This window comes from Pollachius pollachius (assembly GCF_949987615.1).
Source record: "Pollachius pollachius genome assembly, chromosome: 2".
Taxonomy (NCBI): Eukaryota; Metazoa; Chordata; class Actinopteri; order Gadiformes; family Gadidae; genus Pollachius; species Pollachius pollachius.
The window spans coordinates 7,358,089-7,371,079 of NC_136935.1; the positions used below are offsets into that span (position 1 = coordinate 7,358,089).

Genomic DNA, 12,991 nt, shown 5'->3' on the forward strand with positions numbered 1-12,991 from the left:
TGATACAAATCTAAGGTTATTGAAAGTAAACTTTGGCGTCCACGATCCAGACATGACACAAAAAATAACCACTTTTAACTTTATATGTTGCGTTACCGTGAATGTTGATATGTATTCACCCTAATATTGTTTCAATAATGGCACATGAGGACAAACATCGGTATAGAATGATGTTCAAAACTTGTTATCATAAGGGCCAATACAGGTACCACGCACAACTACGTTAAAGGAGTGATGTGATAAAGAGATATAGAGATAGGCTAAACAGTCCCCACATCTCTTTGCGAGACACGGGGGTCCGTTGACGAAAGTACCACCCCGCCTGTCGGAATTCAACTCAATCCCCACTGCTTCAGTTCACCTCACATCCGACCTCTCTGTATATTTATGTTATTAAAAATCCTACCAAGTATTATAAACACAGGAAATTCATGTGCATAGGCTACTGCTATATTGTGCCGATATTGTACAGGCATTCCAGATTCAGCGTGTGCCAATGACTTGATACTGTCTACAATGTGATAACCTGCACATTGAGTGAATTAACAATTTATACTGCTTGATATGGCTATCACTCGCATCACATAAGTGAAATATTATTTTATATATTATTTACACCTGAGCATTTACACCAACAATGCAGGTCCCTTCAAACGGTTTACAAGAACCTACACAACATCGATGTATTTGATTGCTTGCACAATAATTACTAAGTAAAACAAAAACAGTAACGCCGTAACATGCCAACGACTCAGCATAATTACTGAATGTTATTTTCTACAATATCTACTTCTAACCACTCAGATCATGTTCCCTACCTCCAAGCTCCACTGTGGAGCAAGGAACAGACATCAATGACAAGGAGCGGATGAAATGAATCATCACTCACTGCCCGCTTTGGTGCTCAGAAGGGAACATCATTACTCTTCATCGTGGTAAGAGTAACCGATCACTTTCGTACAACGTTTCTCAAGTCAAAGACTATAGAAATGATCCCTGAAAGTATGATCTTAGTGTTAAAACGGGCGAGGACGGGCACCAATTCATGTGGTAGTCCTTCTCACTGGTGGTTGTGAGGTTGAACTTTCATAATATTTACGCTCATGTCAATATAACGAATGACACTGATACAAATCTAAGGTTATTGAAAGTAAACTTTGGCGTCCACGATCCAGACATGACACAAAAAATAACCACTTTTAACTTTATATGTTGCGTTACCGTGAATGTTGATATGTATTAACCCTAATATTGTTTCAATAATGGCACATGAGGACAAACATCGGTATAGAATGATGTTCAAAACTTGTTATCATAAGGGCCAATACAGGTACCACGCACAACTACGTTAAAGGAGTGATATGATAAAGAGATATAGAGATAGGCTAAATAGTCCCCACATCTCTTTGCGAGACACGGGGGTCCGTTGACGAAAGTACCACCCCACCCCGCCTGTCGGAATTCAACTCAATCCCCACTGCTTCAGTTCACCTCACATCCGACCTCTCTGTATATTTATGTTATTAAAAATCCTACCAAGTATTATAAACACAGGAAATTCATGTGCATAGGCTACTGCTATATTGTGCCGATATTGTACAGGCATTCCAGATTCAGAGTGTGCCAATGACTTGATACTGTCTACAATGTGATAACCTTCACATAGAGTGAATTAACAATTTATACTGCTTGATATGGCCATCACTCGCATCACATAAGTGAAATAATATTTGATATATTATTTACACCTGAGCATTTACACCGACAATGCAGGTCACTTCAAACGGTTTACAAGAACCTACACAACATCAATCTATTTGATTGCCTGCACAATAATTACTAAGTAAAACAATAACACTAACGCCGTAACATGCCAACGACTCAGCATTATTACTGAATGTTATTTTCTACAATATCTACTTCTAACCACTCAGATCATGTTCCCTACCTCCAAGCTCCACTATGGAGCAAGGAACGGTCATCAATTACAAGGAGCGATTGAAATGAATCATCACTCACTGCCCGCTTCGCGCTCAGAAGGGAACATCATTACTCTTCATCGTGGTCAGAGTAACCGATCACTTTCGTACAACGTTTCTCAAGTCAAAGACTATAGAAATGATCCCTGAAAGTATGATCTTATGGTTAAAACGGGCGCGGACGGGCACCAATTCATGGGGTAGTCCTTCTCACTGGTGGTTGTGAGGTTGAACTTTCACAATATTTACGCTTATGTCAACATAAAGGATGACACTGATACAAATCTAAGGTTATTGAAACTGAACTCTGGCGTTAATGATCCAGACATGATACAAAAAATAACCACTTTTAACTTTATATGTTGTGTTACCGTGAATGTTGATATGTTTTAACCCTAATATTGTTTCGATAATGGCACATAAGGAAAAACATCGGTATAGAATGATGTTCAAAACTTGTTATCATAAGGGCCAATTCAGGTACCACGCACAACTACGTTAAAGGAGTGATATGATAAAGAGATGTAGAGATAGGCTAAATAGTCCCCACATCTCTTTGAGAGACACGGGGGTCCGTTGACGAAAGTACCACCCCGCCTGTCGGAATTCAACTCAATCCCCACTGCTTCAGTTCACCTCACATCCGACCTCTCTGTATATTTATGTTATTAAAAATCCTACCAAGTATTATAAACACAGGAAATTCATGTGCATAGGCTTCTGCTATATTGTGCCGATATTGTACAGGCATTCCAGATTCAGCGTGTGCCAATGACTTGATACTGTCTACAATGTGATAACCTGCACATAGAGTGAATTAACAATTTATACTACTTGATATGGCCATCACTCGCATCACATCATAAGTGAAATATTATTTTATATATTATTTACACCTGAGCATTTACACCGGCAATGCAGATCACTTCAAACGGTTTACTAGAACCTACACAACATCAATCTATTTGATTGCCTGCACAATAATTACTAAGTAAAACAAAAATACTAACTCCGTAGCATGCCAACGACTCGGCATAATTACTGAATGTTATTTTCTACAATATCTACTTCTAACCACTCTGATAATGTTCCCTACCTCCAAGCTCCACTAGGGAGCAAGGAACGGTCATCAATGACAAGGAGCGGATGAAAGGAATCATCACTCACTGCCCGCTTCTCGCTCAGAAAAGAACATCATTACTATTCATCGTGGTTAGAGTAACCGATGATTTTCGTACAATATTTTTCAAGTCAAAGACTACAGAAATGATCCCTGAAAGTATGATCTTAGTTTTAAAACGGGCGCGGACGGGCACCAATTCATGTGGTAGTCCTTCTCACTGGTGGTTGTGAGGTTGAACTTTCACAATATTTACGCTCATGTCAATATAAAGGATGACACTGATGCAAATCTAAGGTTATTGAAACTGAACTCTGGCGTTAATTGTTAAGATATGTCCTCAGGTGTATGTGATGTGGTTTTACATTGATATGTACTGATGTACTGTGTATATGCTTGTGCCACGGGGAGGCGCTATGGCGCAGAATCTGCCTCATTCGTTTATTGTTCTGGCTGAGATGCCGTAGTAGAACGCGGGAAAATAGCAGCGTGACCGTGAGAATGATGTATCCGCTGCAGTTACTAAATAAATATGCCGAAGGCTAAAGACTCAACATCTTTTCTTCCGAATGCAACGTTAGCTGCAACAGTACAGTAACACAACTCAAGATTAATGATCCAGACATGATACAAAAAATAACCACTTTTAACTTTATATGTTGCGTTACCGTGGATGTTGATATGTTTTAACCCTAATATTGTTTCAATGATCGCACATGAGGACAAACATCAGTAGAGAATGACTTCAAAAACTAGTTATCATAAGGGCCAATACAGGTACCACGCACAACTACGTTAAAGGAGTGATATGATAAAGAGATATAGAGATAGGCTAAATAGTCTCCACATCTCTTTGCGAGACACGGGGGTCCGTTGACGAAAGTACCACCCCGCCTGTCGGAATTCAACTCAATCCCCACTGCTTCAGTTCACCTCACATCCGACCTCTCTGTATATTTATGTTATTAAAAATCCTACCAAGTACTATAAACAGAGGAAATTCATATGCATAGGCTACTGCTATATTGTGCCGATATTGTACAGGCGTTCCAGATTCAGAGTGTGCCAATGACTTGATACTGTCTACAATGTGATAACCTGCACATAGAGTGAATTAACAATTTATACTACTTGATAAGGCCATCACTCGCATCACATAAGTGAAATATTATTTTATATATTATTTACACCTGAGCATTTACACCGACAATGCAGGTCACTTCAAACGGTTTACAAGAACCTACACCACATCAATCTATTTGATTGCCTGAACGTTAATTACTAAGTGAAACCAAAATACTAACGCCGTAATATGGCAACGACTCAGCATAATTCCTCAATGTTATTTTCTACAATATCTGCTTCTAACCACTCTGATCATGTTCCCCACCTCCAAGCTCCACTAGGGAGCAAGGAACGGTCATCAATGACAAGGAGCGGATGAAATGTATCATCACTCACTGCCCGCTTCGCGCTCAGAAGGGAACATCATTACTCTTCATCGTGGTTAGAGTAACCGATCACTTTCGTACAATATTTCTCAAGTCAAAGACTATAGAAATGATCCCTGAAAGTATGATCTTAGTGTTTAAACGGGCGCGGACGGGAAGCCATTCATGGGGTAGTCCTTCTCACTGGTGGTTGTGAGGTTGAACTTTCACAATATTTACGCTCGTGTCAATATAACGAATGACACTGATACAAATCTAAGGTTATTGAAAGTAAACTTTGGCGTCCACGATCCAGACATGACACAAAAACAGCCATTTGAAATTTCATATTAAATGTTACCCAGAGTGTTTTAATGTATAACCATAATATTGTTTTAAAAATGGAACATGAGGACAAACATCGCTATAGACTGATGTTCAAAACTAGTATTCTTAAGGGGCAATAAAGGAACCACGCACTGCTATCTTTAAAGAGTGATATGATAAAGAGATATAGAGAATAATTGTACCCACATCTCTTTGCGAGACACGCGGGTCCGTTGATGAAAAGTACCCCCCTCTGGCGGAATTGAACAGTCCCCATTGCTTTAGTTCCACTCACATCCGACATCCCCGTATATTTATATAGTTTAAATCCTACGAAGTACTAAAAAGCACACGGAATTCAAATTCAAATGCTACTGCTATTTTGTGCCGTTATTGTACAGACATTCCAGTTTCGCGTGAGTAAATTACTTTCTATACAGAAAATATTTTGTCAAACAATACGTTTTAAGTCTATTTTCTAGCTGAAAAACGTAATGTAAACTTGCATCGCAGATGCATTCATTCTGTCAATGAAGTAAATTGATTCATTTAAAATCCAGACCATCTCTAGACTATTTAAACTCCCGTTAACGTGATATTAATCCAAGGCGTTTTTGAGTTATGTCGCCATCTGCCGGCACAAGGTTGTATGATCGCTCAAGTATACGGAATTAAGTGAATCGAGAATGTCTTTGTATTTGTGCGACAATTGTTTTTATTAAAGGTCTTAGTCAAGTAAGTGTATACGAAGTTTACTTTAAACGACGTTGAAAGTTGCTGTCGTCTCGTGTCTGTCGGTCACAACCCCGAGCTCCGCGGGATGATGACGTAGATATTTTTATGACGTACCCTCTGTGCGCCAATGAAACACTATCAACACAGCAACACGCTTTTTCCATGGTTGCCTCTGATGCACTGAACCGAACCATGGGGTCATTTGTTAGACTAACAACATTGAGGACAGTTACAGTGCAGACATTGTCGTTTTAATGTAGGTATCATTGTTGAGTTGAAAACGTAAGATAAAGTTATCCAGATGTCTGTCTCAAACATGGGTGGCTTTGGAGAGAAGGACACACCTTTCAGATTCACACCACAACGCATACATCTGGGCAAGGATCACGAACTATTTGAGGTAATATAGCACACACATTTGCCTGCAAGAGGAAGACACTGAATTATATTAAATGAAAGTGCTACAATTGTATAATAACATGATCTGACTGTATATTGGCTTTGTTTTCATCAGGATGGGGATATCCACAGACATATGTATCTTCAGAACCTCTCCTCCTCAGAGACAGACGAACAGCCAAAGCTCAGGTAGTTCAGTACTCATTCCTGTTTGTCTTGCAAATGTAAGACAAACTACTGGGAGACTAAGTATAAATGTTTTGCTGCACATAAGGTTTCATTTAAAAAGACATTCATCAGATAACATCCATTGCTTAATGAGAGTATGTTCATCCATTGAAAATCAACCTCCTATTCATACACATGTATGACACCTTCACGTCTTCAAGATTATAGGCGTCATGTTGCTGGATGTCATACATTAAGCATCTAATCGCGTCCCCCTACCCCTCGCAGTGTGTCCGAGTTCGGCTGCCACATCTCGGGCTGCTGCCAGCGGTTCCGCAGCGTGGAGGAGTACGAGCACCACTACAACTCGCTGCACCGTCACGTCTGCTCCGCCTGCCGCCGGTCCTTCCCCTCCGCCCGCCTCCTGGACGTCCACATCGAGGAGTGGCACGACGCCATGTTCGACATCCTGTCCCAGAGCCAGGACATGGTGAGAGAACCACCGGCAAATAGGTTAGAAGTTTTGTCGGTGAGACGGGAGAGTCGTGAAGTGAGAGGGATGAAAAGAGCAGAACACGGCACGATGGGCGACATGTGGCTCAGGAGGTAGAGCGGGTTGGCTGGTAACGGGAAGGTCGCTAGTTCAATCCCCGGCTCCTCCTTGCTGAGTGTCGAGGTGTCCCTCACTGAGATACCAACACCCTCACTGCTCCTGACGAGCTGGCTGTCGCCTTGCGTGGTCGACACCGCCGTCGGTGTGTGAATGTGTGCATGAATGGGTGAATGTGAGGCAATATTGTAAAGCGCTTTGAGATGCCACTGGTTGCAAAAGCGCTGTATAAATGCAGTCCATTTACCATTTAAGATTTGGCAGCTCAACGACCAAAACAAAGTCCCTCTCCCTCTCTGCTCCCTGACCTTCTATGTCTCTCTGCCAATTAGAAGTGTTGCATTTCACACACCTGTGATTGACAGGTGAGGTGGATTCTCTGATGGCTATGAACATATGACACCCAAATATTAGCTCTTAAATCGTGCCTACAGCACTATTAAGACAATCAGATGGTGTCCGGGAAAATATGTGATTGACACTTGTATGCTGTGTTCCAGTACCAGTGTCTGGTGGAAGGCTGTGGACTGAAATTCAGGACGAGTAAACAGAGGAAAGACCACCTGACTCAAATACACAAGTACCCCCCTGACTTCAGGTTCGACAAGACTAAACGGGAACACAGGTCAGTTGTTCCGTCGTATGTCCTCTAGGTGGCAGTATAAACCTTTTATCTGACATCGTGGCTGACGAAGCCAGTAATTGATCGACGAGGACCAAAATATAACCAACGGATTATTTCTCAGGGATCAATAGATATGGATACGATGACTATCAGGTGTATCTAAATTTGTATTGGAATAAATCCAATAATACATATTGTGTGACATATATGTGATTTTTTTTGTAAATGTTCAGTATTTTGTAAATGTTTATAAGACAAATTAAAAGCTTACTCTTTATCAAAGGAGAAATTCCGATATTGTGTTTTTTGTTAGTGCAATAAATGTTTTTTTTCTGCATTACAAAACCAAATACTATCGCCATGTTGTCTCCCCTGAGTTCAGAATAAGGTGTTTATCCCCATGTCTGTTAACGTGCGTAACGATGACATTGTGTATTTCAACAGGAAAGAGCAGAAACCTCAGAAGAGGCAGCAGGCCAGCGGTGTGGAGGTGATGGAGGGCGTGTGTGAGGCCGTGCTGCCTGCTGCTGACCCAGAGCAGCATCAGGAGGAGGAGGAGGAGGACATGGAGACCATGGAGCTCCAGGCCGCCCCAGGGCCGGGGGAGCGGGGGCCTCCCAGCGGGGGGCCCCCTCAGCCGGACGCAGAGACAGTCAGCGACGGGCAGAGACCACACTACTCCTACAGGTGGGTGCTGAACCACGGCTGCAGCATAGGAGAAGTGTTCCACGCCCAGCTGAAAGGTTCCGGGTTCGATCCCCGAGGTCGAAAATAATCGGACATTTTATGTTTGCATACATTGAAGTTACATTGCGAAACACATGATCGAAGGTAGGGGCAAGGTACCCAACCTGCTCCTTAATGCCCTGTATCTTGATCCACTGCGATTTGCTTGGGATTACACTTATTAGTAATACTAAGTAAATAGTAATAGTTGGAGAATTCATTATCTACGGGCCGGGATCCATAGTGTTAGTTTGTGTTTTAAATGTTCTGAACTACCATAATTCCAGTTGTAAAATAAAATGTTGTTTTGTTTGTTATCTATTCCCTCAAAAAATGCCCCTTCATTTTTGTTAGTTAGTATAACTTATTTCACTGATTTATTATTAACCTTATTTGATCATTGGCAGGTAACTAACCTGCCAATGATCCAATAGATCCAATAGATAGCATTGTTTAATCTCAAGTGTACTGAGTGCTGGTGGTCTCTCTCTGGTGCTGCGTGATGGTTGGCTGAGCATGTCTTCCTTCCTCAGGGTCCCGGCCACTGTGTGCTTCGGGAAAGGCTCGGTGCGAGGGTTCAGAGGTCGAGGCAGGAGGAAGTGACTCACTGCAGTAAAAGTCCCCTGTTCCTATAACGTTCGTGACTTGCAATTCAGCACATCCTAAAATAAACTATTTTTCCAATAATTATTGCCTTGATATTAATTGTATGACCCTTCATTTACCCTTCCGTTTTCTCTGCCTATATATGTGCTTGTGTGTGTGTGTGTCCGAGGTCCTGATCTGATGCACTTGTACTGGTTTAGGAAACACAGGCCCAAGTCCATCCTAACACCATATATAAATAACCATCTTTGACTCTCCTTATTCTTGCAGCAGGGATGAGGATGCTGCCTTTACATGAGCTCAGTCCATAACTCTTTCTGGATTATTATTATGTAAACCTGCTGAGCGGAAAAAAGCGAACATAAAAAATGTTGACACAGACCAAATTAATTAAGGGCGTCACTGTTGGGTATGAAATTGACTGATAAATAAAGCAGGATTTTCTTTTTAATAATGGTACAAAAAACGAACTCGTCAAACAATAACACACTTAACCGAAGGCAATTATAAATATATTTTTTTGAGAATGATTATAAAAGGTTTCGGAAAAAAATATTTATTTACACCTCTAGGGTCAAGGAAGCACTTAAAATAACAAGCTGGAAGGGCCTATTAACAGCTGTGCAGTTTGTGGATTTCACTGAGGTAACGAAGCTACAAAATGTCAGGACGTGAAGAGTAGAAAGAGATTTAAGACGGCCTATATTTCATATTCCTTTTGATCATGCATATTTCGGAGTCATGCTCTAAATCAATTTACAGTTGAAAGATCCATGTATAAAAAAAGATTTCCATCATAAGCCCAGTATTATCAAATAATGTTTTTGTAACATTCCTCTCGTAATGAATGTGCTCAGGCAGTCCGTGGTTCTGTATTGATGCGTTTTATCACCGACTTGTCCTGCATGATTGGTTCTCTTTACATAGGCAAATGTATCGAATCAGAGAACGGATTTTAAATGTAGTAAAGACTAACATTAATAACATTAGGGTATGTGTTGCATAATTTATAAAGTTCAGATAGCCTACAGGCTGACGTATAGGCCTGCTTGTCTCAAGGCCCGTTTTGCGCAATGGCCATTAATCGTATTATTGGGCAGGCCACAGCCTATACAATCGCTAATGTTGTTCATATTTTCCATTTAGCCGGTGCTCGTGGCCTGGTATTATTAATTCAGGCGATCATACATCAGGGAGATGAAGTGATGCTGGAACCCCGCAGTGTAACACCGTTAACCGTTTGTGCGCTGGATGGGAATCTGCAGCGTTCCGAGTGCGCAACAAATGCGCTTATGCGTAAAAGCGCACTGCGTCTCAGAAGGCATTGGCGAATAAAGGCAGAGTCGAGTAAGGCAGCGCTATAACACAACTCAACAAAGTTCAAGAGTGGACGTTATGACAAGTAGTACATCCCGTAGGGCCCGCTGTAGAGTCCCGGGACCGACAGGGCGGGCCGGGGTCCTTGGAGGGCCGCGTAAAGAGGGCCTATGTTGTGGTGGAAGGGGAACGCGAAGGCGGCGGGGAGAAGCGGTTTGGACGCCAGTTTGATCTTCTCCAGCTCGGCCTCCTGTAGCCTCTTGGCCTTGGCCCTGCGGTTCTGGAACCAGATCTTGACCTGGGTCTCCGTGAGGCTGAGGGAGCAGGAAAACTCGGCTCTCTCCGCGATGGAGAGGTACTGTTTCTGCCGGAATCTCCTCTCCAGGGACAGCAGCTGGGACGTGGTGAAGGGAGTTCTGGGTTTTCTGTTGTTCTTGTGCTTCCGCAGCGGGCATGGGGGAGGGCTTGGGTGTCCTGGGAACCAATCCGAACAATACTTTTAGATATATATACAATATACCATATACTATATATGTATATATATATACACAATACAATATAATACAATACTATATATATATATATACATATAACAACATGGGCATGGGGAGTCCTGGGAAGAAATCTGAACAATATTTAAATACGAATTTCCAGTGTATGTTAATGTGGGCAATAAAGTTTATCTATCTTTATACAATATACCATGTACAATTTTCAATATATATTATACCGGTATATATATATATATATATATATATATATATATATATATATATATATATATATATATATATATATATATATGCATGACCATGCATGGAGAGGGCTGGAATGGTAATTAATTAGAAAAATACAATGTATTTGTATTTGTGTGTGTGTGTGTGTGTGTGTGTGTGTGTGTGTGTGTGTGTGTGTGTGTGTGTGTGTGTGTGTGTGTGTGTGAGTGTGTGTGTGTGTGTGCGTGTGTTTGTGTATACAATACGTTGGTAGTAACAGTACAATATAAATATGTATTTCAGACCCTTTAAATAAAGTCAACTACTTCATATTCATGAGGCGCTAGCCGGAATAATAACAGCATGGATCACAGTTTTCTTAGAATTCAATTCTCCAATCAAATATTGTTATAATTTTAGCCCATTTGATCCCACTTTATATCGTATTATTGAAAGTGTGTTGTCGTTGGATCGAAAAGGAAACGCAGATCCGACTCACTGTGAGGGGACGCGTGAGGGGTCCGGCACCAGGGTCTTGGGTCCGGGACCGTCTCCTCACCGGACGAGTTGGAGAGCTCCGTCCCCTCTCCGGGTTCAAGCCGTCTCTCCCCGGGAGACCCGGTCTCACCCGAGGAGCGATCCTCACTCCCCAAAATCCGCTCCGTCGCGTGGCTCGCGTCGCTCCCCATCGGCGTCCTATCGCCCGCGATCAGCGACTCCACGCTGAAGGAAAGTCGCGACCTCTTCTCCTTCTTGCGTCCTCTGACCGGAGACAGGTCGAGTCTGCGGAGCTCATCGAGTTCCAGAGCCGTGCGGTCCTGAGGACGGGTCTCCTCCGGGGAGGGAGAGGCGTCTGAGGGGGGTCCCAGGGCAGGATTCATGACGCACAAGTGAGGTGCCATACAATCTTTACGCCTCCACCGCGCGCCTCGCCGCTCCGCACTGAGGAGACTCCCGGAGACGCGCTGGAGACACTCCGCAAGTTGGCCTTTTACGCACAGTCCTGTGTGCGCGTTTGTGTGTGTGTGTGTGTGTGTGTGTGTGTGTGTGTATGTCTGTGTGTGTGTGTGTGTGTGTGCATGCGTGCGCGCGTGTGCGTGTGTATGTGCGTCAGTGTATGTGTGTGCTTCCAATAATGAAGTCCAAAAAAGTTGATCTCTCATCTTTCCGCCTGCCAATCAGGCTGTTGATTTGACCACGTGACTCCTCCATACCGTCTTTGATTGGACAGTCGCTTCTTGGGGAAAACAATGATTCGGTTTCTGATTCAATTAATGTGAACCATGATTCAGAAGCATCTTTTATACTCAACGTGGGCAGGGCGTTCACAATACGGAGTTATAATATAAAGTTGTGTTTGTTTGTACACTTGTATATAGGCCTAGACAGTTGCGCACATGGCCGTGTTGTTGTGGCGTCTGGTTTTGTGCGTCATATGTTTCGCGTTTAAACCACTCAGGAGTTATAAATAATACGGACAATCTAGATGACCAAGGGCCATGACAACACAGGGCTTTCATTCGCTCCCTAAGTGTGTTGTTTAGATTTTGTTTTAAGAGAATCTTTCGCTCACAAATCTTTTCCCATTGTGGCTCCCATCCAGGGCGAACAACTGGTTAAGTTGAGTCGACCATTTCTTCATTCTTTGAATATGCCGCACTGGCGCCTCCTTTAACTCACCGTGGCTGTCTGCACCCCCCTCCTCCCCCCTCCTTCCTCCCCCTTCCTCCCCTCTCTCATCCACACACACAGGCGGGGAGGGATCCCCACACACTGGAATGTAATTGCATTTTAACATGAACAATACATCTCCCATGGTGTTAAGTACACTTATTGTAATATTACCGCTCAGCCATGCTCTGTGTTTGAAGTGTCTGTATTCTGTGGTTGTCCATACATCCATCCGTTCCACAAAAGATTGACATTTCTTATGGAGAACTTGGAACAGACATTTGGCAAATGGTGTGTGTATGTGTTTGTGTGTGTGTGTGTGTGTGTGTGTGTGTGTGTGTGTGTGTGTGTGTGTACATGGATGGCACTGTGTTTTTCAGTCGAGGCCTGTGTGTGTGTGTGTGTGTGTGTGTGTGTGTGTGTGTGTGTGTGTGTGTGTGTGTGTGTGTGTGTGTGTGTGTCTGTGTCTGTATATCTGTGTGTCTGTGTCTGTATGGAAATCACTGTGGTTTTATCAAGGCCTGTTTGTGTGTGTGTGTGTGTGTGTGTGTGTGTGTGTGTG

At 42.7% G+C, this 12,991-nt stretch overlaps 2 protein-coding genes across 3 annotated transcripts; one reads left to right on the top strand and one right to left on the bottom strand.

Moving 5' to 3' along the window:
* Positions 1-5,726: 5,726 nt before the first annotated feature.
* Positions 5,727-8,782, top strand: znf511 (zinc finger protein 511). Of its 2 annotated transcripts, none has more exons than XM_079759022.1 (6): positions 5,727-5,991; positions 6,106-6,182; positions 6,447-6,648; positions 7,269-7,393; positions 7,838-8,080; positions 8,653-8,782. In XM_079759022.1, exons 1-6 carry the CDS (start codon positions 5,893-5,895, stop codon positions 8,720-8,722), a joined length of 816 nt encoding a protein of 271 aa, XP_079615148.1. In that variant the 5' UTR covers positions 5,727-5,892; the 3' UTR covers positions 8,723-8,782. The 2 variants fall into 2 exon arrangements, with proteins under 2 accessions (XP_079615148.1, XP_079615149.1); XM_079759023.1 differs by having other exon boundaries at positions 6,106-6,179.
* A 408-nt stretch (positions 8,783-9,190) lies between these two features.
* LOC307070437 (homeobox protein MSX-3-like) lies at positions 9,191-11,842 on the bottom strand. The gene is made up of 2 exons (XM_079728893.1): positions 11,258-11,842; positions 9,191-10,516 (listed from the first exon to the last, which is right to left on the bottom strand). The coding sequence occupies exons 1-2, from the start codon at positions 11,658-11,660 to the stop codon at positions 10,119-10,121; spliced, it is 801 nt and encodes a 266-aa protein (XP_079585019.1). The 5' UTR covers positions 11,661-11,842; the 3' UTR covers positions 9,191-10,118.
* Positions 11,843-12,991: the final 1,149 nt, after the last annotated feature.

Bases quoted from the DNA above. Each gene is read 5' to 3' on its own strand.
- znf511 (XM_079759022.1), top strand. From the start codon at position 5,893: ATGTCTGTCTCAAACATGGGTGGCTTTGGAGAGAAGGACACACCTTTC. The intron at 5,992-6,105 runs GTAATATAGCAC...TGTTTTCATCAG, and splicing joins AGGATCACGAACTATTTGAG to GATGGGGATATCCACAGACA. The intron at 6,649-7,268 runs GTGAGAGAACCA...GCTGTGTTCCAG, and splicing joins TGTCCCAGAGCCAGGACATG to TACCAGTGTCTGGTGGAAGG.
- LOC307070437 (XM_079728893.1), bottom strand. From the start codon at position 11,660: ATGGCACCTCACTTGTGCGTCATGAATCCTGCCCTGGGACCCCCCTCA. The intron at 10,517-11,257 runs GTGAGTCGGATC...ATTGGTTCCCAG, and splicing joins CCCTCACGCGTCCCCTCACA to GACACCCAAGCCCTCCCCCA.